The sequence below is a fragment of the Labrus mixtus genome, chromosome 1, assembly GCF_963584025.1.
Source record: "Labrus mixtus chromosome 1, fLabMix1.1, whole genome shotgun sequence".
Taxonomy (NCBI): domain Eukaryota; kingdom Metazoa; phylum Chordata; class Actinopteri; order Labriformes; family Labridae; genus Labrus; species Labrus mixtus.
Genome location: NC_083612.1, coordinates 15224372 through 15246336, shown reverse-complemented (window position 1 = coordinate 15246336; position 21965 = coordinate 15224372). Strand labels below are relative to the sequence as shown.

Sequence of the window (21965 nt, the reverse complement as noted above, 5' to 3'; positions counted from 1 at the left end):
TAGTTGCAATTTGAATCCATGTCTTTAAACACTGGGACTGATTTTGGTTTATAATGTACAGTAAAAACCGTGATAGACACCTCTGTTTGAAGAGTTGCTTTTAGGAAATCTTTTCTGACAGATAGATCTCTCTCTTGTTACATCTAAATATAGTGCATCATTAGAAAGCACGCTGTACCTCTGAAATGAAAATATCAGAGGAGATGCTAACGACCTTAGTTGGAATTGGAATGGAATTGTCATTATTAGTTATGAACCAAATTCATATTAGCAGCTTTTCATCCTGCAGTAATAAAAGTGAAACTGTTTCAACACTTCTTGGATCAAGCATGCTTGGGATTGTCGGAATAAGAACTTTAAGTTTAATTCTCGTTCTAAAGTTTGGTTTGTTAGTTAGTTGTCTTACAATGCTAATCTGTCTCTCTCCTCCAGGAGTCACCAAAAGAGCACGAGCCGTCGCTCCAACAGCAAAGAATGTTCCAGCCTCCCTCGCCACGGCGACCTCCATCACCTCAGCAACAAGGGTTTCCTCAACGGGAACAAGCCACCCCCCTCCAGTCTGAGTCCTCAACTCCTCCCAAAGGGCCAGTACTTGTCCCAAACCCTCAATCGTTCAGCCTCATCCAGCAAAGACCTAGCCAACAACAACCTGCCGCACCTCCTCAGTCCAAAAGACACAAAAGGCAAGACAGAGTTTGATTTCAGCATGGGACCGTCCCCGAAGCTCTCTGACCAGGGACACGGAGGGAAGTACAGCCACAGCAAATCCAGCTCCTCTCGCTCTCAGCAGCAGCAGCAGCAGCAGCAGCAGCAGCAGCAGCAGGCCAGCCGCCACACCTTCCTGGAAGGAAAGAACAATACCCTGCAGTCTGCAGCAGAAAAACAACATGGCCGACACACCCACAGTATGGCCGATTCTACCCATGGGTCCATGTCCTCGTCCTCAAAGAGTTCAGCCTCTTATCTCAGCCTGTCTAAGAGCCACAGCGCGCTGAGCGATTCTAAATCTGTAGGGAACCTCAGTGACGGTCGACTCCACCTGGATGACCCGAACGCCAACGCCAATGTTGGGATGCAGCCCAGTGCTCGCTTCTTCCCAGCCAGCTGCTTAGACCTGAACGCTCCTTCGGGTCCACCCGGGCCGCCCGGCAGCCCCTCTGCTCGACACAGCGATCGATCTGGACACAGCCCCGCTTCGCGTAGCAGCGGCAACGTCCGAATGGAGAGCAGCACACTGGACTCCTCGTCCAGACACAAATCCAGACATAAACCTTTAACACCAGGTAGGTTCAAGAGTCAGGTTTGTACTGATACGTCAGCTTCATCCTCAACATTGTTAATTCATCCTTAATGATCACTCATCACTTATGGAAACAATAAGGCAAACTAACATCTTTTTCCAGCTACTGAAGTGTTTTGAGTTTCAGCAATGTTATACCTCAGAACCCTCTGTTAAAAATCTGGACCACATTCAACTTGAATTGCAGAATGATGTGATCAGATTTGAGTGGTTTTTAGGTTTATTGTCAAGGTCACAGTGACCTTATGACTTTCCCATTCTAAAGAACAGGATGTCTTTGCAATGCCTGGAAGGAATTGCGAAGCCATCCTGTTTATTTTGATTGTTTTATCTGTCTGAGCAAACAACACCACCAAAGATGAATAAGTGGACCATTCCCCATCGCTCATCCTTCTCCCTACCCGTTATTCTGCTGTCCCAGGAAGGTTTTACTCACCATCACATGCTCTGCAGAGAAACACAGACAAAGAAAGAGACTTGTTTTAGTATCATGTTTCTCTGTAAACTCGTCTTTAGTTTTCCTCTCTTTTATAGTTCTACAAATCTCGGACTTGGACTCTTTAGTTTGAAATAAAAGAAAGTTGACGATGTTACTGTAGACTTTACAAACTGGTCTAGGACATTTTTCACCCAGTTAATCCTTCAATATACTAGAATAATCCATAGTGAAAGATGTGATGACTGTGCTCTTTTCTTTCTTCTTGTCTTCCTCTTCCCCAGAGGAGGCCGGCGCTCCGGAGCTCTTAGACCCCGGAGGAGCTGGGATGCCTTCCACACACACTCTACCTTCTCCACATGAGTCTTATCATTACGGCCTGGGCTACACCTCACCTTTCTCCTCCCAGCAAAGGCCTCAGCGCCACTCTATGTACGTGAGGAGGGAGCGTCACCGACCACACGGGGTGGAGGGGGGAATGGCGGGCCTGCCTGCGCCGGGACAGGCAATACCAACACGTGCCAGCAGTCTGCAGCTCCTCTCCCCTCAGCTGCAGCACCGGACCACCCTGACGGGACACTCCGTTAGCTCGTCCAGAGAGAGCTGCACGGATGACATGACCAGGGTTAGTGGAAGATGAAATGTTAGGGTGAATGTTTCCAATAACTACCACTAAAAACAAAAGGCTGACAATAGCACTGTTGAAGGGTTAAGGTAGGATCCTTTATCTCACATGAACATCCACCCTTGATCAATACTGAGTCAGAAAAATGTCAGGATAACACAAGGTGCAGGATCCTACTTGCTTATTGCTTTTTAAGAAAAAACAGGTTCTTTTAAAAAATACAGTTTTAGGGCTGAATTAAACAAAATAATAAAATGTATATTCTGCAGCTGAATGCATGTATGACATTGAAGTAAGGATTATGATATATGTATTACCTTTTTTTAAGATAAAGACAAGAGGGTCTTTTAAACTTGTAAAAAGCCAATAGTAGTTCCATGAGGCATTTATTATTCAGCTGTGACTAGTGGGAGTGTCAAAAGGTGAATCTTTACTTTAGTAGTGCATGTATGTGATCCTGAATTGGTGTGTGTTTGCAGGGTCTGTCACTGTCTCACATTACCATTGCCTCTGCTTCACGCTGCTTTTTTAGTCTGCTTTGACCTGCGCCTGTCCGTCTTCCCAACAGAGTGAGCAGTCCCCTAAAGACTTGAGCCACCCCTGTGCCCCCATCAAAGACTCTACGAGGGACAACGCTGCTGCTTATCATACGCAGCGCTCTAAAAACGAGGTCCGACCCCCCAGACCACTTCACTGAACACAGACAGTAGCTCTTCTGAACGCTGGTTTCCATAGCTTTCTCTGTTTCTATCAGGCCAACAGCTTCACTGCACGTTGTCGCTGGTATAAATGTTACGTCACTGAACAGCTCTAAGATTGTCCCCAATGTCTTGTGATGTGAGCCAGCGGAGAATGTGACAGCTAATGATAAGATAAGAAGAGACGTACATGGAGATTCTCGATCGTAAAGCTGAAGATTCTGATGAACTTTCTGTTTGGTTTTGTGTGTGTGTGTGTGTGCGTGTGTCTTAGGTCGGGATGTATCACGACCCGCATGTTGAGGACGGCGGATCCTCCAAGGAGAACCGGATGATCTTCACTGAGTCCATGCCACGGAGAGTTGGCAGCTTTTACCGTGGTAGGGGCCAGGAATAGCTCAATGACAACATGTTTTTTTTCTGTGTGCTTCACCAGTTGCCGCTTAAGAGAAGTGAGTTACATCAGGCGGTAACAATTTTAATAATTTAATTTAATTTTCCATGTAACATAAGGGTTATTGAGTCCAAGCATGCAGAACTGGTTAATTAGACTACTACTTAAAAGTATGGCTGGGATTTTGAAAATTAAAAAAAAAAAAAAAAAAACTAAATCAAAACATTAAACAAAATGTTCACCTCATGACGACACGTAATGGAAAATCTCAATAATCAAACTACTGTTGTTCATTTTCACTTTTTAAGATTCTCAGTCTCAATGTAAAAGAACTGAAAGTCTCAGCCGACTGCATGTCTTCTTGGAGACTGAGACTGATAATAAGTGCATAAAGAAGTACTTCAGTTCAGTTTCGACTCTGAGAGAAAGAAGCAGACACATCCAAAGTGTTCTTTGCATTTTAATCCTGTTTAAAAGACAAAAGGAAAAAAAAAACAGCCAAAAAGGACCACAGGAAATGTTACATTTTGAAAAAAAAACACAACAATAACAATCATACAGGAAGTGATACACAATGAAAAGAGGCACAGAATACAACTTGGATTTATACAAACAGGACACGTGGGATTTGGGAAATATAAGTGAAAGTAATTAAAAAAAAAAGAATTACAGAATCTTTTGAAGAAAACATTTTTCATTACAGATTAATAAAAATAATGAGGATTGTTCCTTTAAGCTTTGCAAACAAAGAACTTAGGGAGATCTGCTGATAAAATAGATCTATTTATTTTTTATATTACTTTCTCCGTTTTGTTTTTGTCTTCAGTCCCTTCCCCCCGACCAGATAACTCCTCCTCTTTCCACGATGGCGTCGGGCAGGGTCGAGGGCCGGTCGTACCCGTTGTACCTGGAGACCCTGTCGCCATGGCCAACCACTCCAAACGTCAGACAGCTTTTGACTGGTGAGGATTTATTTTTTGGGTCCAAACTGGAGCATCCACAGTTAAAAAGGTAGAAGGTCTTCCCAACTCACATGTCATTCAATTTAATTCAAATGGGCCGCTAATAGATACAACTAATCGGACAGCACAACATCTCTGAACTGTTTACAACTTAGCTGTTAGAATAAAACAGACCAGGGTAGACATGTAACGGATGTATGTATGAAACCTAAGAATTATTCAGACATTTATTTTACTGACGGTATTTCATAATGTTCATTGTACGCTCCTCCCCTTCACATGGTCTGCTTTGTCTTAATAAAGTCTCTGTAACTAGACTGAGAGATGAAAGTCATTTAAAGTCAGATTCTGTGTTCGTGTGAATTTTCTATCACAGCTTTTTCAGATTATTATTATTTTTTTTCTCAGATTTATTTTTGGGCTATTTGCGCCTTTATTGTTGAGACAGGATATTGGAAAGAGTCAGAAATCAGGGAGAGAGACGACTTGCGGTAAAGGAGCAGGTTGGATTTGAACCTGGGCCGCACCACTTGGAGGACTTATAGCCTCTGTTCATGGGGCGCGCACACTAACCACGATGCTCCCGTCACCCCGAGCTTTTTAAAATATATTTTTTTAAATAATACGTTTTTCACACTCACTTAGATCCATCAGATTTTTGAGTGCTTTAAGATTGTTTTGTGGTGCTGCTTTAAAATCAGAGTTTAAGTCTATAAAGGTCCAAATAAAAAGGAATGAAAACATTTTCAACTTTGTCTCAAGGACCTGAAATGAGATGGTTATTTCCTTTTTTTCTCTGGGATATTTATTATCTGAAAGTGGATTATTCAAAGATCAGTTATTGTCTTCCGCTCTGCTACTTGTGTCCCTTTTTTACTCTTAAGCCCAGTAGTAACCTGGAATACGACAGATGCAGTGCTAAGCAAACTTATTATAAAACATGAATCATTTTCACAATCTTCCACATTTGTCTCGTAGGACTGCTGCCGAAGCGATGGTCATGAATCCTCCGGAGCCGATCAAAGAGAAGGAAAAACAAGGCTTCTTCAGATCCATTAAAAAGAAGAAGAAGAAGACACAGATAGTAAGATCATTTATGTCTCCACCTGTGGAAAATGTTTTACAATGTTTGTATTTGTAAAGTAAATGGTGATCAGTAAGACCGGTGAAAAAAACTTCTGTGAATTCCATCATGAAATCAAAGAAAGTATTTGTCTCCTCGGTGGTAAAAATCACATCCTTTAAGTACCTCATGATAGAATGTCAAGTCATTTTCCCGTGCACTGTCTTAAATCTTTTTTATTGTTGCACTTTTTATAAGATGAGTATAAAAATGTGTGAAATGTTTTTCTTTTGAAATGTTCTGCATTTTTACCCATGTTTTGCACTCTTAACAATTTGCCTGTGCAGTTTGGGAATATCACAACAGTTAAGAGTCCCTTTTTTTGTGTTTAACTAAGCTAACGTGCTCGCTTGTTTACTACACATCATCTTATTTGTAGCCCTGTCAGACTTCATTGTGATGATGTGCTTTGTCATTCACTTGGGACAGGGTCAGTTCTTTAAATCAAGAGATGACTGAAATAATAACGTTAGGGCCCACATTGACTTCTTCTCTATTTAATTCAACAATCAAATCTTCATACTGTAATCCAAAATATTTGTTGTGTCTATTGCTTAGTTTGATTTCTTTCTACTGACAGAAATTGAAAGAAACATTGTTTGCTGTCAGAGATTTGTGTTGAGAGTTGTGGCTGTGCGTGTTTTGCTCTGCAGACGGACATGGAGGACGGGAGGAACCCCAGCATCAAGAAAAGCCTTTTCCCCCTCTTTAGCTCAAAGAATAGCTTAAAGCACAACTCAGCTGTCAAAGTCCTACCTGTAGTGGCCTCGCCTATGGTACAACACCAGCCTCCCGCGCCCTACCCTGCCTCACCAGTAATCTAACCTCGACACTACGGCTGCATGTTGACTCACACATGACCTACTTTTTGAAATCCTCTCAAGGGCTCGATGACTGATTGACTGTAAAATGTTCCAAATTGAAAGGATTTCAAATACCTTTTGGGGCTAATACTGCACGCTGTATGTGCATCCATTTTGTCTCGCTATAATGAATGTCAATAGCAGTCCTCCTGCATTCACATTGCATTGTAAGACATTGATTTCATGCTGCAGTGTGTGCTGTTTGTGAGGCCCACACGTCGAGACTCATCCTTTTCAAAGAAAGTATCACATGAGGGCCATGAATGCATTCAATGCCTTTGTACGCTCATGAACCCACACATGTATCCCAACTCATTCTGTAGACATTCAATGACTCTGTATTGTGCTGTATGGTAGTCCTAAAACATAGATCACTGAAGCTTATTAAGGCTTAAAGAGAAGGTCGATACCACTATCATATCTTTTAAACATGAAGCTGCAGATAGCTGCTAGTTAGACTAGCTTAGCACTATGCTTATACGTTTGGATTAACAGCCTGGCTCTGTCTAAATGTATCAGCTCACACTCCTATTGTAGTCTAAGATTTGAGTAATGTCATTTGTTTCCCATCATCAGCTTCTTTAAAGGCAACATTTAGTTGTTTATCAGTTTATATGTGATCTCTGACTTTTTGAATATGTTTTCTCGACCAATTCTAAATAATGAAAGGTATGAGTGTTTTGTCATGTGATCTATTAGCAAAAAGATAATCAGCAGATTGAAGTCAAATCATATTCAGACATAAACATTCAGAGAATATTTTTCATATCAGTCATTGTTGATCACCATCCTCGTCTCTTTGTGACGTGTCAGCTGCTGTGAGAGGTATGCATGAAGAACCTCATCAGGATATTCATAATGGTTTTGGGACAGCTCATAATGAAGTGTCTGTATGTTCTTTCTCATATGTCAGGTTCCTGGTAACGGACAAGAGCACATGTCCCTGCAGAGGAGCTCAAAGTCGTCCTCTCACCACGGCAGCCGACGGAAAAACCGCGAGAGATCCCGGGACCGAGACCGAGAGCGGGAACAGAGCAGGGAACGAGACAGAGAGAGAGAGAGAGAAAGAGAGAGAGAGAGAGACAGGGACAGAGGGAGGGAGAGAGAGAGAGTCAATGACTGGCCACCAGACAAACCAGTTGACTCACACTCTCAGGTACGGACACATGGGAGATGTAAGGTCGTAGGTGATTAAAGATCACAGCACCTTTTTTCACAAAAATTATGATGATATTGCCAAACAGCCCTTAAAGTATATATGGAGTTGTTGTTATTTTGGCAACGTAGTAACCACTTTTAGGTTTGGGCAAAACAAAAAAAAGCCATAAAGAACCCAACAAAGAACCCAACAAAGAAGGGTTTTAAGTTGTTGCCTGTTGCTGAGAATCCTAGTATTAAGGTTTTTAAATGAAAATGTGTTTCCATTAATGTCGGCCTTATTATGGTATTGACATTCTCCCTAAATGTTATCCCAAGGCCTAAGTATTGAAACGTGTATAATCATGTACATGTTGGGCAAGGTTTAAATTCTCTCACTAAAATAACATTATGAACATAGCAGCAGGTCATCAAAACCAGGTGTGTTAATTTGAAAGAATTGGACAAAAGGAGAGACGTTTTACCTGACAGGGACTCAGATGTGGACAAAATGTGAATGTTCTCGAGTCTGAATCTGATCCACGTCTAGTAAATGTCTCAATTTGAAAAGTTTTTATTTTCCGTCAGTCTTCAGCCTTCTACTGAGCCTCGTGACAATCGCAAATTATAAATGGATAGACAGATAGGCCTTTAGACTCGCCTTCTTTAAGGTCATCTGACGTTCAATGTAGGTGGACACATCAGCCCAAATACAGTTGATATCTAAAGAAACACATAAGAACTGTCATGTGGCAACATGCAGAAGAGTAGTTTACAATGTCACTGGTTGAACAAAAGTTATTTGACCGTTTTCAGAGAGCTGAGATAGAGTCGGTAAAGTCCGTCTGTCCGCCTCTGACACCAGCCGCAGTATGTCCGTCATCTCTGTTAAACCGTCCTCATGAGATGAAGCTTGAATTATCTCTAAGTCTCTTCTTCTTATCCCTCACTTGGCTGCAGTTGCCAGAGATCAAGACGAGCACTTGACAGCAGCGGTCGCCCCTGGCAATGAAACGGCGCAATGCACGCAGCAATATAGATGCATGGATGGATGGATGGAGAGGGAGATGAGAGATGGGTAGACAGAAGGATGGAAACATGTATAATATTTTTCATTTTTAGTTATTTGCTTCTTTCCTGACAGAGTCAACCCCTGAAGTCGCTCCGCCGGCTCCTTCATCTCTCGCCGTCTTCCTCGAATCAAGGACAACCTCCTCCCCCTCCCCCTGACCTGCGCTTCCAAGCCCCCCTGCCCAACCCCCCTCAGCCCTCCTCCAAGCCAGTCTACCCCGAGGGTCGAGGGCACGCCGAGAGTAGGGGGCACCCCGGGGTGAGCAGCTCCACCCAGCAGGCCAAGAGCCGCAAGACCAGCTACCCTCTTCCCGGGCAGATCGAGTCCAGCTGGCACGTTTCGGCTCTGCAGCGGGCAGAGGGCGCTCAGTTCACCCCAGAACAGCTGGGTATCAAACCGGGGCAGAACGGACCCACCTTTACCCGAGCCTCCCGCACTAGGATGCCAAACCTCAACGACCTGAAGGAGACCGCGCTGTAACCCCCCACCGAGACCACTTCAATTGTGTCTCCACCCTGAGAGCCTCTGCCAGACACCAACATCATGGTACTGTAGTGCAAGTTTACATGAAAACCTGTTTCACTGGATCCTCGTTTAGAAACGTAGTTCTTCTGTTGATGCTTATGTGTCTGAAATCTACAAAAACTAAACACACTCAGCAGTAACAGTGCTGTGTAGGAAATCAAAGACGGGAAAGAGGGTGCGACTGTGGTATCAGTCAAATGTTATTCTGATCTTTCCAGTCAAGGAGACACTGCCTGTACGGCCTCTCTGCTGCCATCTTCTGGTCAAAGGACGCTACAGCAACAACATCGGACAGCTGCTGTCAAACCAGTGGCCAATAAACTCAAATGTTTTTTCATGCTCTAATATTTGATAAGAACAACAACAACAATGACAGAAGAAAAAAAAAAAAAACGATTTCTATCAACATTATTTATTAAATGTTTATTTGTTATAAATTCAAGGATATAAGCTATAAATGACACAGTATGTAGGCTATATGGGAATATTATAAGGTAATATAGAGATAAAAGTGTAATTGCAAGAGCTTTAGTTTCGACACAGAGAAATGCATAGATATTTATGTGTTGATAATACAATATGTCACGAAAAATATTTAATAATGGTGAATGTCCTTTTTATGTTCAATTGAACAGATTTTCATGTCATATCACATTATTTTGACCCTTTTCCTGTTTTTGTTGTATTATCAGAATGTAAAAAAAAAAAATATTCACAGATACTTGTTGCCCAAGTAGAAAAACAAATCTAGGTTATCTACCTAGTTAAAAAAAAAAATCTGCCCATCACCTTCATGACATCAGCTCTGAAGTTCAGTGTCGAGTCAGGCTTTTTTGTCAACAGGGTTTGGTAGCAGAGCAGACAGAGTGACACTGTTAGTCTCTGTCCTTTACAAACATTAATGGCAACTTGCTTAATGTCCCACTCTTTAAGGAGCCCCACTTTGTGTTCTTCAGTTCATTCGTCAGCTACAACAGCTTTCCAGCTCCATGCTGCCATGCTACTTTTGTCTACAGCCTTAACAGCAAGAAATGTGCATCAACACTTTGGTGCCCATCAGTGGTGAAAAGTGTAGCCTCTTTAGGTGACCGACTTTTCCTTCAACATACAGTGTTGAAGGCAAGTCCGGGTGAACTCTGTGAAAAGGCATACGTCACCCACAACCTTTAAGATCTTAAAGGTGAAGTCTGGTGTTTATATACCTTCTAAAAGTTAACAAATCAAATGAAAAGATCAAAAGCAACACTCAAATGAACATACTTATACGTGGTGTCTGTATATTCAAAACCTTATATACTGAGTGTTATAACTCTAACTCTATAAACAACAAAAAGCGAGCAACATGGTCATACCATTGGCCCTGTAGTTAATCTGGAATCCTTCGCGCTGACCTGATGCTTCAGCTGCTCCCCAGGTAACCTAATGTGTATTTAACCGCTGCTAAAAATAGCCCCTTACAAGTGCACTATTTTACTCCTTTGGTGTAGTGTCTGTTCAAAACTGGAACATCCTTCTGGGTCTTGTTAAAAAAAAAGAAAAAAAAAAAGACAAAACTAAAATCATGTACTTGTGACTTTTTTTTTTTTTTAGAAAGGAGTCTCAGAGAGTTGTTATGGAGACTCCTCTGCATGAAAAACAACAATCCTGTTCTTCATCTGATTGAGGTCATTCTGATAACGTTGGGACACTAAGGCAAGGGGGTTTGTTGAAACAGCTCATGATAGTTCTGCAGAAATATTAACTTAGCTCAAGATGCTGCAAAGCAACATTAATGTGTACTAGTGCATATAGCAGGTAGATGACTTAATGCTTGTGATCAAAATGCCATAGTTCTGTCGTGAAATTAGATAATAGATCAAATAAATGCTGACTATACATTTCCAGTATTGCAAAACTCTGTGTTTCAGTGTTGTATACCTCTTATTATTGTAATCATTTACTGGAATATGCTCACATCAGTGCAGCCCCTTGCCTTTGTTTCATTCAATTTGTTGAGAAATGTAGAAGAAGGATTTTTAATATTTATAAGAAAGTTATAAAATAGCACCAGACTTCTCCTTTAATGTACGTGTTTACATTATTCTGTGTGCATTTAAAAAGCTGTCATCAAGGTTTACATAAATGCCTTTTGTAATTCTGAATTTGGTTTTATTAATGGCATTGCATTACAACTTTTTCATGAGAATATTTCTAGCCATGATCAGGGATGACTTCACTGAACTGGGTTCACTCATGAAAGCATTTACTCGATCCTGACATGTGGACGATGCAAAGTTAGAACAAAACACTATCTGTGGCCTGGTCAGAATACACAGCAGAGCTTTCCTCGCAGTCTTCACTTTATTCTTTTTTTCTTCTTCTGTGGTTTTAAAACTTAAAGTGAGAAGAGAAGCTGTTATATCGCAGAAACAGGGAATGGAAGAAATTTGTGCAAATCCAAGACAAAAAAAAAAAATCATGTTTTTTTTCTCATCTGTCAATCGGATGAAAATTCACAAGCAAGAAAAATAAAAACCAATTGACTACCTGTGTGATTGAAAGCAATAACATTGACTGAGAGAGTCAGACTGAAGCAGATCGCTCTAGTCAAATCAGAGGCTAGTTAAATTGGAGCCCGATATAGCAAAGAGAAGGAGACTGTAATTAACGTTAAGTGTCCACATATAATATGAAGACATGCTCTGCAATACTTTTTTTTTTCCAGTTTGTCCTTGGACATGACCTTGGTCGGCTTAAACTGCCCCCCCCCCCCCCCCCCTCCCCCTGTTGTGTATTATGGAAATCCTGATTGTGGATGATTGTAAACGACTGCTGATGTGGGATCATTTATGGGACAGAGTGATGACAAAGCTTGCCTTGCCAGTGACCTGAAGCCTTACATTAGCTCACTGTCGAAACCCTTCAGATGGAATCGGAGGCTTCACCCCCCCGACCTCCCCCCCCCGTAAGTCACATCTACTCAGAACTGAGGAGAATTTTTCTTTTACGAATATGAATGTGTTTCCTAAAACATGAGTTCCTTTTTTTCATTAAACTGTTTCCCACTTCTTACAGGGTGTAAATAGAAATAATAGAGCGTATCTATACTGACCATTCTACTTTAAAAACGATTGGGTCTCATAATAAAAGCCAACTGTACATTTTTGAACGGCTCATATGTTTGTTTTGTATCACAGACGCACACACAACATGAGATGGTTTTATTTATTGATTTAATCAAGGAAAAGGATACAATAAGGATCACACATGCAGAGAAAAAAAAAAAGTCCCTGAAATGTATTCTCAAAGCATCATGGGAAACTGAATTGAAATAATACAGAAAAAAAAAAGCCAGGAGTGAACCACAGTACAAAACCAGATTTGCATATTAGTGAGTTTTGCAACCCTCAATCTTTATAAAGCACAACAGAGTGATATTAAGTAACGAGTGCCTGAGATAATCACAAGTTTTTACAAACACCAAAGGCAAAACAGGAAGTGAAATCACAGGTAGATTTAACAAGAAAAGCCTGCTTTGATTTCAGATTTACTTGGTACCAACAAATCTCATGAAAAGACCAAAAATCCCAAAACTGTTGTTGTCAGGAAACATGATTCTGTCTCACACTTTACTGAAGACGTACATTTATGTATAAAAAAAAGAATCATAGAAACATATTATCTTGTATTTTTTAGAAAGGAAAAGTAAAAACTAAAAACAGCAGGGGGCTGTAACTGTTAGCAACAGTACTCTGAAATATTTTAGGGACTATTTCCAGAAGCGTATGAATACACATTTGATCCTCATTGAAACGGAGTATTTGGAGCAACATTACAATGTTTGTGTTACTTGATATAAACTCAAGTGACCTCTGTTCTCTGTATGGTGGTAGATTTCACCGTTGGTGTAACAGTACGGCTCACTGATGTGTTTTGAATTGTTTTCAGAAATTTTACAAAAAAATATATTTTACACAAATACAGATCACAATCCAAACTGGTTTGTAGGATCAATACATTATTGGTTTTGGTCTTTTCTTGGGCTTTGTCGGCAATTTGAAAAAAAATATTTAACAGCTTTTCCTCTTTCTTTTTTTTTTTTAATGAAAGGGAGAGACCATCTGGGAGGTGCAGAAGCATACATCCACAGTTTAGCAGTAAAATTTCAGGTGTAGCAGACAGAACTGATCAGACCGGTCACAGGAGGACACGTTTTTGTCTCAGACCAGGATATCAAACCTCCATAGCAACGCTGCCCCTCTCTCTTCAAACCTAATTATTGCTTTGAATTTATGCCATTTCATTTCAAATGGACTAATCTACTGAGAACTCAGCCAATTAAAGGCTGCAGTGTGAGACTGGTCCGACACAGACAACGGAGAGTAGGATGAATGAAGGCTCATTCTGCATATCAAACAAATATCTTAACTCTGTTTTCTTTGTATTTTGAATGTTTTTACAGGACCTTTCGGCTTAACTTGTGGTTCTTCTGCAGGACAATCTGTGGACAATATGATATGGATCACACACTCTAGAATTGGGGCTTTAGGTTACGATTTGGGACGAGGCCTCTGGGGGACGCTGGGAGGAGAAGTTCACATGCATTTGTTCATGCAGAGCAGCAGCTCCAGACGCAGAGCGATGCGTGTATGCCATCCGAGCGGGAGGATGCGGATGTAGCGCGCCACGATGGGCGGCCTAAGGAGGTTCTGCACAGACGAGGAGCGGTCAGAGTTTCCATAGAACACCTGAGGAAAGAGGGGTCAAAGTCAGGATGGACGAGCTTTGAATGAATAACAGCGGCAACACAAGGGTGAATTAAAAATTATTTTAAAGATCATTTAATTAATTAATGACAATGTCTCAAAACTTTGCGAAGAAATTAAATACAATAAATGTTTATAAGCGTTCATTTGTAAGATTCCTTGAAGCCGTAACTATCCAAATGAAAGATCAGTAATAGTTGAAAAGGCTGAACCATTATGACAGGGTTTAAACTGACCCGGTTGTTTCCAGTCTGGTCTTTGTAATAGATCCAGTTGAGTTTTTCATCTGATCGGTATTGAACGCTGTATTTTGTGACCCACTCATCAGCGTCACAGCGGCCCTGGGTGAGGATCCCTGAGACCACCATCACCTCCATCAGGTCGATCTGCAGCCACTGACTGCTGTCCTGGAACTTAGACAGCCAGGCACACCTGCATGAGGAACACAAGCATATAATCCGTAGTGAATATGATGCAACATGTCAGGCCATGCAGTTTAACTCGAAATATCATATTCATATTTTTTCCATCACTTTATCATCCCTTAATGCATCCTTAAAGATGAATGTAAAGCCAGGATAAAACGCTGATTCTTGCTTCCCTCTCTAATCAAAGATTCCATGTTTGTTGTTGGTCGGGTGTATGCCCTCTGGTACCTTTAACCACACCCTTTTATGATGTCATTGGACCTTGAAGCACACCTGTACATCTCTACGGACAGGTGACAGCTCATAGCAATTTCTTCAAGCATATCTTGTCATGCAGCTCTCGGTGTATGATGATTATTTCTATTTATTTGTATATTTGTATGTCTTTAAGCAGGAGCATATTTGCATGCCAACCTCACCAAATGCACCTTAATATACAGACCGAGCGATGGGTCACGTTTTGTTTGAGTGCATTTCTGCTCATTCTGTCTGTTTCTGACAGATGGTGTGTGCAGACGTTTGTTTACGAGGGTCTCTCACTGAGGCAGAACAGTCGACTGTGTCTGGCAGGAGCAACATTTAGTGTTTTAAAATCTGAACAGATCCATGCATTTGTTGTCAAACACTCAAAATTACACGCGGTTACATGATGCTGCTAATGTTTTTATTTGTATCTTGAAATAGTTTCAATTTCATTCTATAGATAGTTCAGTCATAATTTCCTGTTTTAATTTTGTGCATTACCCGTTCCTTTTTAATGGCTGTGTTTGAAATCACATCATTTAATATAATATATATATAATAATAATAAGTGTGACGTCTAATATAGTATGTAATGCGTTATGAATTTAAAGTGTGTAATTTTTGCGGACGGCAGAAATAATCAGATGTATACTGTATAGGCCTTCATTTTTGAGTATGATATGGCAGCTCACATACTCAACTGCCCCACAATGCATTGCAACTCTTCAGACTATCCAATGAGAGAGCTCACAAGCCAAACAACAAGTGGCGTTCAAAATGAAATAACCAAACTGTTAGACGTTTAATTTGTGGTCAAATAATGTTCAAATAACCACATAGTCAAATACGTAATGAACATTTGTAGATTGCTGTTTAATTTCATATTTTTCAATAGCTTAGTCGACAGTTCTGAATAAAGAAATGAGCCCTTGAGACTAAAACCATTGTTAGTACCAGACTGTGAACATGTTTATTTCTGCAGTATAAGAGGACATTTAATATGGGATCTAACTTTGAGAGCCATACAACCTCAAGTGGACAATTCGGGAATTGCAAGTTTGTTTGCTATTGTGCACTGTCTTCATTTTTTAATACTGGAGGTTGCCTCGCGTATTCAACATAGTTGGAACTGAAACTACGTGATTGATGAAGTCAGTTGTCAATTGTCTCACCGTTGTCTGATTACCCAAACATTAACAGAGTATTTTTTCTTTGTCTTCCTCTGTTTCTCTGCCACTTTGTTTCTAGTCATGACATTTTTGTAATATTATATTCCCTAAACTTACAATTGTAAGCCTTTTTTCCCTTTTTTGTTGCAATGGATTCTTCTTTCAGTCTGCATCCTGGTCCCTCAATTTGATAGAAACATTTTGGACTTTTTCTTACCCGAAACCCTGAGTGTTGAGGCGGGCCCTGCTGGGGAGCCATGAGGAGAACCAGCCGGTGTACTGGTCCTGGTTAGAGCAGGTGATCTGTTCCGGATTCACTGATCCAGCCTCAAAGCCCAGAGGCCTGTGGTATGGACACTCTGCAGAAAGATTGTAGACACAGAGGCTGTAAAATGTAAATCTCTTGTGTGATTATTAGTTATTGTATATCACCTAAAGACCTCTAGGCCACATGGATTTGAAGGTCATCACTGGGATGGAGGATAAAACACAGAGATGTCAGATTAGCAGTGAAACACTGAAATGATCAGTGCTAAGCCGTTTAATTCTCCATCTCTCTATCCTTTCTACTCTCTCCATGCTCACACCCTCTAGCTCCCTAAAGCTCCCTCCTGTGTGACCCACATCCCCTCCTAAAAGCCTGCAGTTTAATTCTCCACACTGAGAGAGATCAGTGATGTCCATTAGGGCAGCAGGCAGACAGATGGCCATGTTCTCCTCTCCACAGCTTTAGCTCTGTGTTGCTCGCATGTTTTCATCTGCCATTCAACCTTTTTAATTCCACTAAAATCACATTAAAGCAAGACCTGAGTGGACAATGTAATTGCATTTTATAAATATATAAATAGAGAGAGCTTGACATGCGTGAGTTTTTTTTCTGCATAAAGTTCATTAAACATCAGCTGTGGATGCTCAGAGCTGAAACCTGCTGCACTTCTGTTTACTACTGGATTAAGCCTAACCTGTGCAGGGTCACATCCTGTCTAATCCCTGTATTACAATGTGTACAGCAGCAGCAGCAGCAGCAGCAGCAGCAGCAGCAGCAGTGTGTGAGTCAGGAGATAAGTGTTTACATAACAGCAATGTGAAAGACACTTGTTCCTCCTGAATGTATTTGAGGACTGAAATAAAACACAATTCAGATTACTGAATCAATGGACAAACAGAGATGTGACACACTGAGAAGAAAGTAGAAGACATTCTGTCTCCCCTCATCACTTATCATCACCGGCTCCATGTTGTGGTAATTACTGGTTTCTGTGATTGTGCGATGGGCACAGTCTATTATGGGCCCCACAATCTGAGTAAAATGCTCTGAGATAATGATCATCTGCCCAACTTCCTCTCCTGTCAATCAGCGGTTGCCTAGTGATTGCAGCTCATTTGACACACGTTGATTTACTGAGGAAAACCCTTCAATGATGATTATCTCTTCAGGCGCCCCCTTCTTTGATCTCCAAAGCCCACATTTCAAGTCAGGTCTTAAAGGCTTTCCCATGTTTTATCTTCATTCGTTTTTTGCCTGAGATCTGTTTGCAGGAAAACAGGAAGATGTGATATGATCGAAAAAATACCACATCTGCAGCTAATGGACATTCTTATGAGATTTTAGTTGCCTGTTGTTTACAAAGTCAGGACTCACTGATGATAGCATTTTCTCCCTCCATATTGACCCTCCTACAAGTCCAGTGTTCAGATTAAAAGACAGATCCTTTTATAACATTTCTCTAACATGATGTGCCCTCATTAGAGTTAAAAAAATTCCACTTATTTCTCTCAATTAAAATCCAGATCCAGAGCTCATTTTCAACTAAACAGAAATAGTAGATGAAGAGGACTGTGTAGCTTCGGTGGAGGTGTTTGTGTTTCTTTTTCAAAGCTCCATCTGCATCATCTTCTCTGACGATGTCCAGTGGAGCATGTCCACCCTGTGGTGTCAAATCTGGAGTCTAATGCACTCATGCATGTGCATGTGCATATAGAGATTCACCTTCTATCTGTTTAATCAGCACTGTGGAGCTTAAAGGATTTGTTGGTTAAACAATGGACAAGATTTGAACAGCCAACTATTTTGACAGTTCAAACCCTAAAGTGAGGGGTTTCAGCCTCTTAAATGTAAAGAGTTATGTTTTATCTGGTCTACAATTCAAGTTATTTTACTTTTCATGGATTTCACAAGAAAAATATCCGTTTTAACAAGAAAATATTTTACCGTTTGTTAATTTATTTTAAAAACATGTTGAAGGCCTACAGTAGCCAGACATATACGCACTTGAATATTTGTTTTCCCTCTCTCATTCTGCCTACCTTTGCAAGTTCATTGTTTAATCTTACACTACCATCATAGTTCACGCCTGCATACGACTATTTTAATAGTTTCATGATTCAATCAGATCATCTAATCAGTGAAAGCCCTTCTTTTTGCATGAACCAACGGGTGTATTAAGAGGAAAGGTTTACTGACACAGAAGACTAACAGCGTTTGTGTTTTGGCTGTGTTTGATGGATCTTACCGGGCATGCAGTCCACTCCTCGCACCATGGAGCCAGAGCCGATGGTGGAAAACTCAGTCGGGGTTTCACCACCTTCACAGTCACATTTGCAGGACCTGCTGGTCCACGCCTCAGATACCCCTGCCTTAAATAAACATACAAAATCAATTTGCATTAATTAAATGTAATCAAAATTGTATACTCTGATGCACTCAAACCAATGTCAGTAAAAATCAAGCTGGTTTGCAAGATCAAATTTAAACAGAAATGTCTCTTGGATGACTTTAAAGACAATGAGTCAGTAAAGACACTGTACTACTAAATGACTCATGATAAAAATGTATTGAGTATGTCAAAGGAAATCAATCAGCTTTGACCATTTTCAACGGGGCAGAGACATTTAAACACCAGGATGAGATGTTCCTGGTGGATCTACATCACTTGAACAGTATTTGGGTGAAATCCTCTCTTATATTTTGCTGAGTCTCTTCTTACCTCTTGGGCATGGATGCTGATAAACACTGCTCAGGCAGATGGACAAAGACAAAAGCATGTCAGGCAGCGGTACGAGGAAGCACAGAGGAGAGAAAAAACATTGTAAGGATACTCAAACAAAATCTGTTCATCAGCCTGTCTCTATTTAAACACATTAGGAAGAAGGCAAATCAAACATGTCACCAAGGGAAATCCTGCATCGTAATCTCAAGGATTACTGAAGAAATCTGCTGTATTTGTCAGATTTTCAGTCAGGAATCAGTTTATCCTTTGAGATTGTCAATTTTAAGTTTTAAATCACACAGATTACGTGTTCATAAGTGGAAGAGAAAAAAGACTGAAACTGTACCGTTCACTCCCAGAAGAAGCAGAGCCAGCAGGAAACGCTTCGCTAAGAGAGCCATCTTCGAACCTGCTCCAAACCAGACAAGAACGACTGCAGAATGAGCAACCAAGCCAGCAGTGATGGAGAGGCTGGATTACAATAATCCACAGGACACTAATGGCCTTACCTAATGCCGTCCTCATCTGACAAAGCCCCTCCTACAGCTGTTCACCCCCCACCATCAACGACCACCAACACACATGCTGGATTTACTGCTCAAAATCTCTGCACAGTCACAGGGACAATCAGCGATGTGACAAATATTTGGCTCGTGTAAGTGTGCGTGTGTGTGTGAGAGAGAGAGAGAGGGTGCTGGAGGGTGGTGATGGCCTCTGCTGGGCCTTCTGATCCATATGATCCACCAGAAGGTCTTCTTTTAGATGATTTCTTTGTTCCTCTTGTATATTTGCTCCATTTCCTTTATGGATGATCGTGTTGCATTTTCTATATAACCAAAGAAAAAAATCCTACTCCTTTTTTTTTTTTTTTACATATACGTATAAGTTAGGCATAACATTCATCACACATTGGTCGAGAAACATTTCTGCATCATAATTCATAAGGAAGGAAGGAAGGAAGGAAGGAAGGAGGGAGGGAAGAACTTTGCTGGAAGGAAGGAACAAACGAACGAAGGAATGAACGAAGGAACGAAAAAAGGAAGGAATGAAGATATTAGCTTGGGTTCTAACAAAGAAAAAACATTTTCTGGAAGGAAGGAAGGAAGGACATTGCTTTAATTGGGAAATAAACTCTAGATATTATAGGAAAGGCTTTACTTCGTTTTTTTACAGTCTATTAACAAGTGAATGCTGGTTGAAACAAAACAAGTGTTTCCTTTCTGTCTTTCTTTTAATTTATTTTCAGGCTTTTCACGCCTTTATTGTAGAGATAGGAAAGTGAGTAGAGTTGGAAGTCAGGGAGAAAAAGACATACAGAAAGGGAGCCACAGGTTGGATTTGAACCTGTGTTGCCAACTTGGAGGACAACAGCCTCTGTACATGGGGCGCGCGCACTAACCACTACGCTACCAGCACTCCTTTCTGTGATTGTTTTGAATGTGAAGTGAACTGAAGATTTACAGATATGAAGGAGTTGTAATCCTCAAATAGTGTCAACTCTGGTGAAAACTAGGAATGATTAAAGAGAAAAAAAGCTACTTTCTTCATGTTTAAAAATGTTTAATATGGTTCAGTTCGTTCAAAATGTGAATTAAAATAGATCTGGGTACCATCCCCCTGTGATGTTTAACACAAACATGTCAAGTCCCTGCTTCTGTTTGACATTTGTCTGAAGTACAAACTCTACAGACCGAAGATGTCTGAACTCACATGCTGAGGGTTTCAAAGCCATGCTGACAGGTGACAGTAATTAGGCCTAATTAAGCAAAGCTGTTTTAATTTGTGCTCATTAAAACATCAAATCCACTCCTCGCACACTCGTTTCTGTTCCGCTCTTATTCCTGGAAGCCACTGAAGAAGCTGCAGTCAAATTTATCGACTGATTTCTATTCAAGAGCAAATTTCAAAACCAAAACTGAGCCTATTCAAAAATGAAGGCCCCTGTCCGAGCAGCATGCAGGTCTCAATCACACACAAAGAAAAGGACTCGGGCTCACTCCACCCTCATCTATAGAGCTCATAAAGAGGTTTGAACAAAACACTATAATATGGGTGTTAATCAATTTTACCACAAAGTCTTGCTCTCGAAGGTGTTCTATCATTTAGAGTAACACCTTTTAAAGATCTCTGCTCCTCACTTTTCATCTCTCTTACAGGCCGATCCTGCTGGGATGAGGAATCCAGACTTCCTGGTCAGTCGGCTCAGTTTTCCCAAACCGGTCCTGCTCAGTCTGGTGAGCTCGGAGGCTTTCAGACTATCAAAAACCAACAGACTGAAAGTCATCACTGTGCAGGAGATCAGTGCTGCTGTGACGCTCGTACGGCAGAGGATTCGTACGACAGCTGCTGCATGAAGAGTTGGCCAATGGTTTTATTATCTTAACTTAATAATCATTAAAGAGTCTTTTACAATTTTAAACTGTTTCATTTTTTTGTAAAATACAAATTTAGAATAGTGATGCCATATCAGTGGGATGAAGTTCAACCATTGCAGACTTGTATGGAAGATTTTAAACGTCAGTGGGTTCAACAAATACAAGTGATGTGACTTACATTTTGAGGTTTCAGATGTGGCTCCGGTTGTGTTTCAGCTTTCTGACAAACTCTTCTGGACTTTGAAGAGTGAGTGTGACTAGCAGCCAATATCTTCAGTTCTTAAGTATTTTGTTCCTTCGAAAATAATATTTGCCTAACATGTTTTTGTAGACATGTCTTAAATTGGACACACTGATTTGCCAGTTGCTGCTAACACCTGTTAGCGCTGGCTGTCAGGCCTGTGGATTTAGATATAAAGGTTAAGATGTTGTTGTTTTAAAGAAGAGTAGATGTGAAGCTTAATCTTTACCATAGGTCTATATTAAATGTTATTTCAACCACCAGACAAAAATTTCATCCTCTGTAGCCCCAAATAATCCACATCTGGTCACCAGTGGCCTAGGCCTAGTCTGAGGGGACCTAAGTTGAGAACCAAGGGGGTCATTGGATCAAGTCCCCATGGACGAAAATAAGAAAATTGGGACTGGTTCTTGAGTAGATGCCAGTTCACTTCCCGGGCACTGCCGAGGGTCCCGTGAGCAAGGGAACCATACTGGACAAGGAAGGTCTGTTTGTAGCCCCTTCACTTAACCTACATCTCTTCAGTAATGCATGTCAATAAGCTATTTTGGCTTGTCTGTATTTCAGGCCAAAGGGGATTAAGGGAGTACCTTGTTTAAAGTTAACTTTTAAGACATTTTTTTAAAAGTCAGGAACTTG

General features: G+C 40.8%; 2 protein-coding genes across 6 annotated transcripts in view; one reads left to right on the top strand and one right to left on the bottom strand.

Moving 5' to 3' along the window:
• cdkl5 (cyclin dependent kinase like 5) overlaps nucleotides 1-10688 on the top strand; it is a 35051-nt gene extending 24363 nt beyond the window's left edge. Inside the window, exons 13-21 of one of the 5 annotated variants that reach the window (XM_061034846.1) lie at nucleotides 433-1283; nucleotides 2021-2361; nucleotides 2930-3031; nucleotides 3334-3436; nucleotides 4280-4415; nucleotides 5394-5499; nucleotides 6192-6353; nucleotides 7315-7557; nucleotides 8683-10688. In XM_061034846.1, coding sequence (XP_060890829.1) covers nucleotides 433-1283; nucleotides 2021-2361; nucleotides 2930-3031; nucleotides 3334-3436; nucleotides 4280-4415; nucleotides 5394-5499; nucleotides 6192-6353; nucleotides 7315-7557; nucleotides 8683-9090 — 2452 coding nt within the window. In that variant the 3' untranslated portion in view covers nucleotides 9091-10688. Of the gene's footprint in view, nucleotides 1-432; nucleotides 1284-2020; nucleotides 2362-2929; nucleotides 3032-3333; nucleotides 3440-4279; nucleotides 4416-5393; nucleotides 5500-6191; nucleotides 6354-7314; nucleotides 7558-8682 lie in introns of all 5 variants that reach the window. The other 4 variants (XM_061034855.1, XM_061034837.1, XM_061034866.1 and 1 more) reach the window with 4 other exon arrangements.
• Nucleotides 10689-13012: 2324 nt separating this feature from the next.
• rs1a (retinoschisin 1a) lies at nucleotides 13013-19339 on the bottom strand. The gene is made up of 7 exons (XM_061034888.1): nucleotides 19220-19339; nucleotides 19057-19119; nucleotides 18708-18733; nucleotides 18234-18357; nucleotides 15938-16079; nucleotides 14117-14312; nucleotides 13013-13862 (listed from the first exon to the last, which is right to left on the bottom strand). The coding sequence occupies exons 1-7, from the start codon at nucleotides 19233-19235 to the stop codon at nucleotides 13710-13712; spliced, it is 720 nt and encodes a 239-aa protein (XP_060890871.1). The 5' UTR covers nucleotides 19236-19339; the 3' UTR covers nucleotides 13013-13709.
• Nucleotides 19340-21965: the final 2626 nt, after the last annotated feature.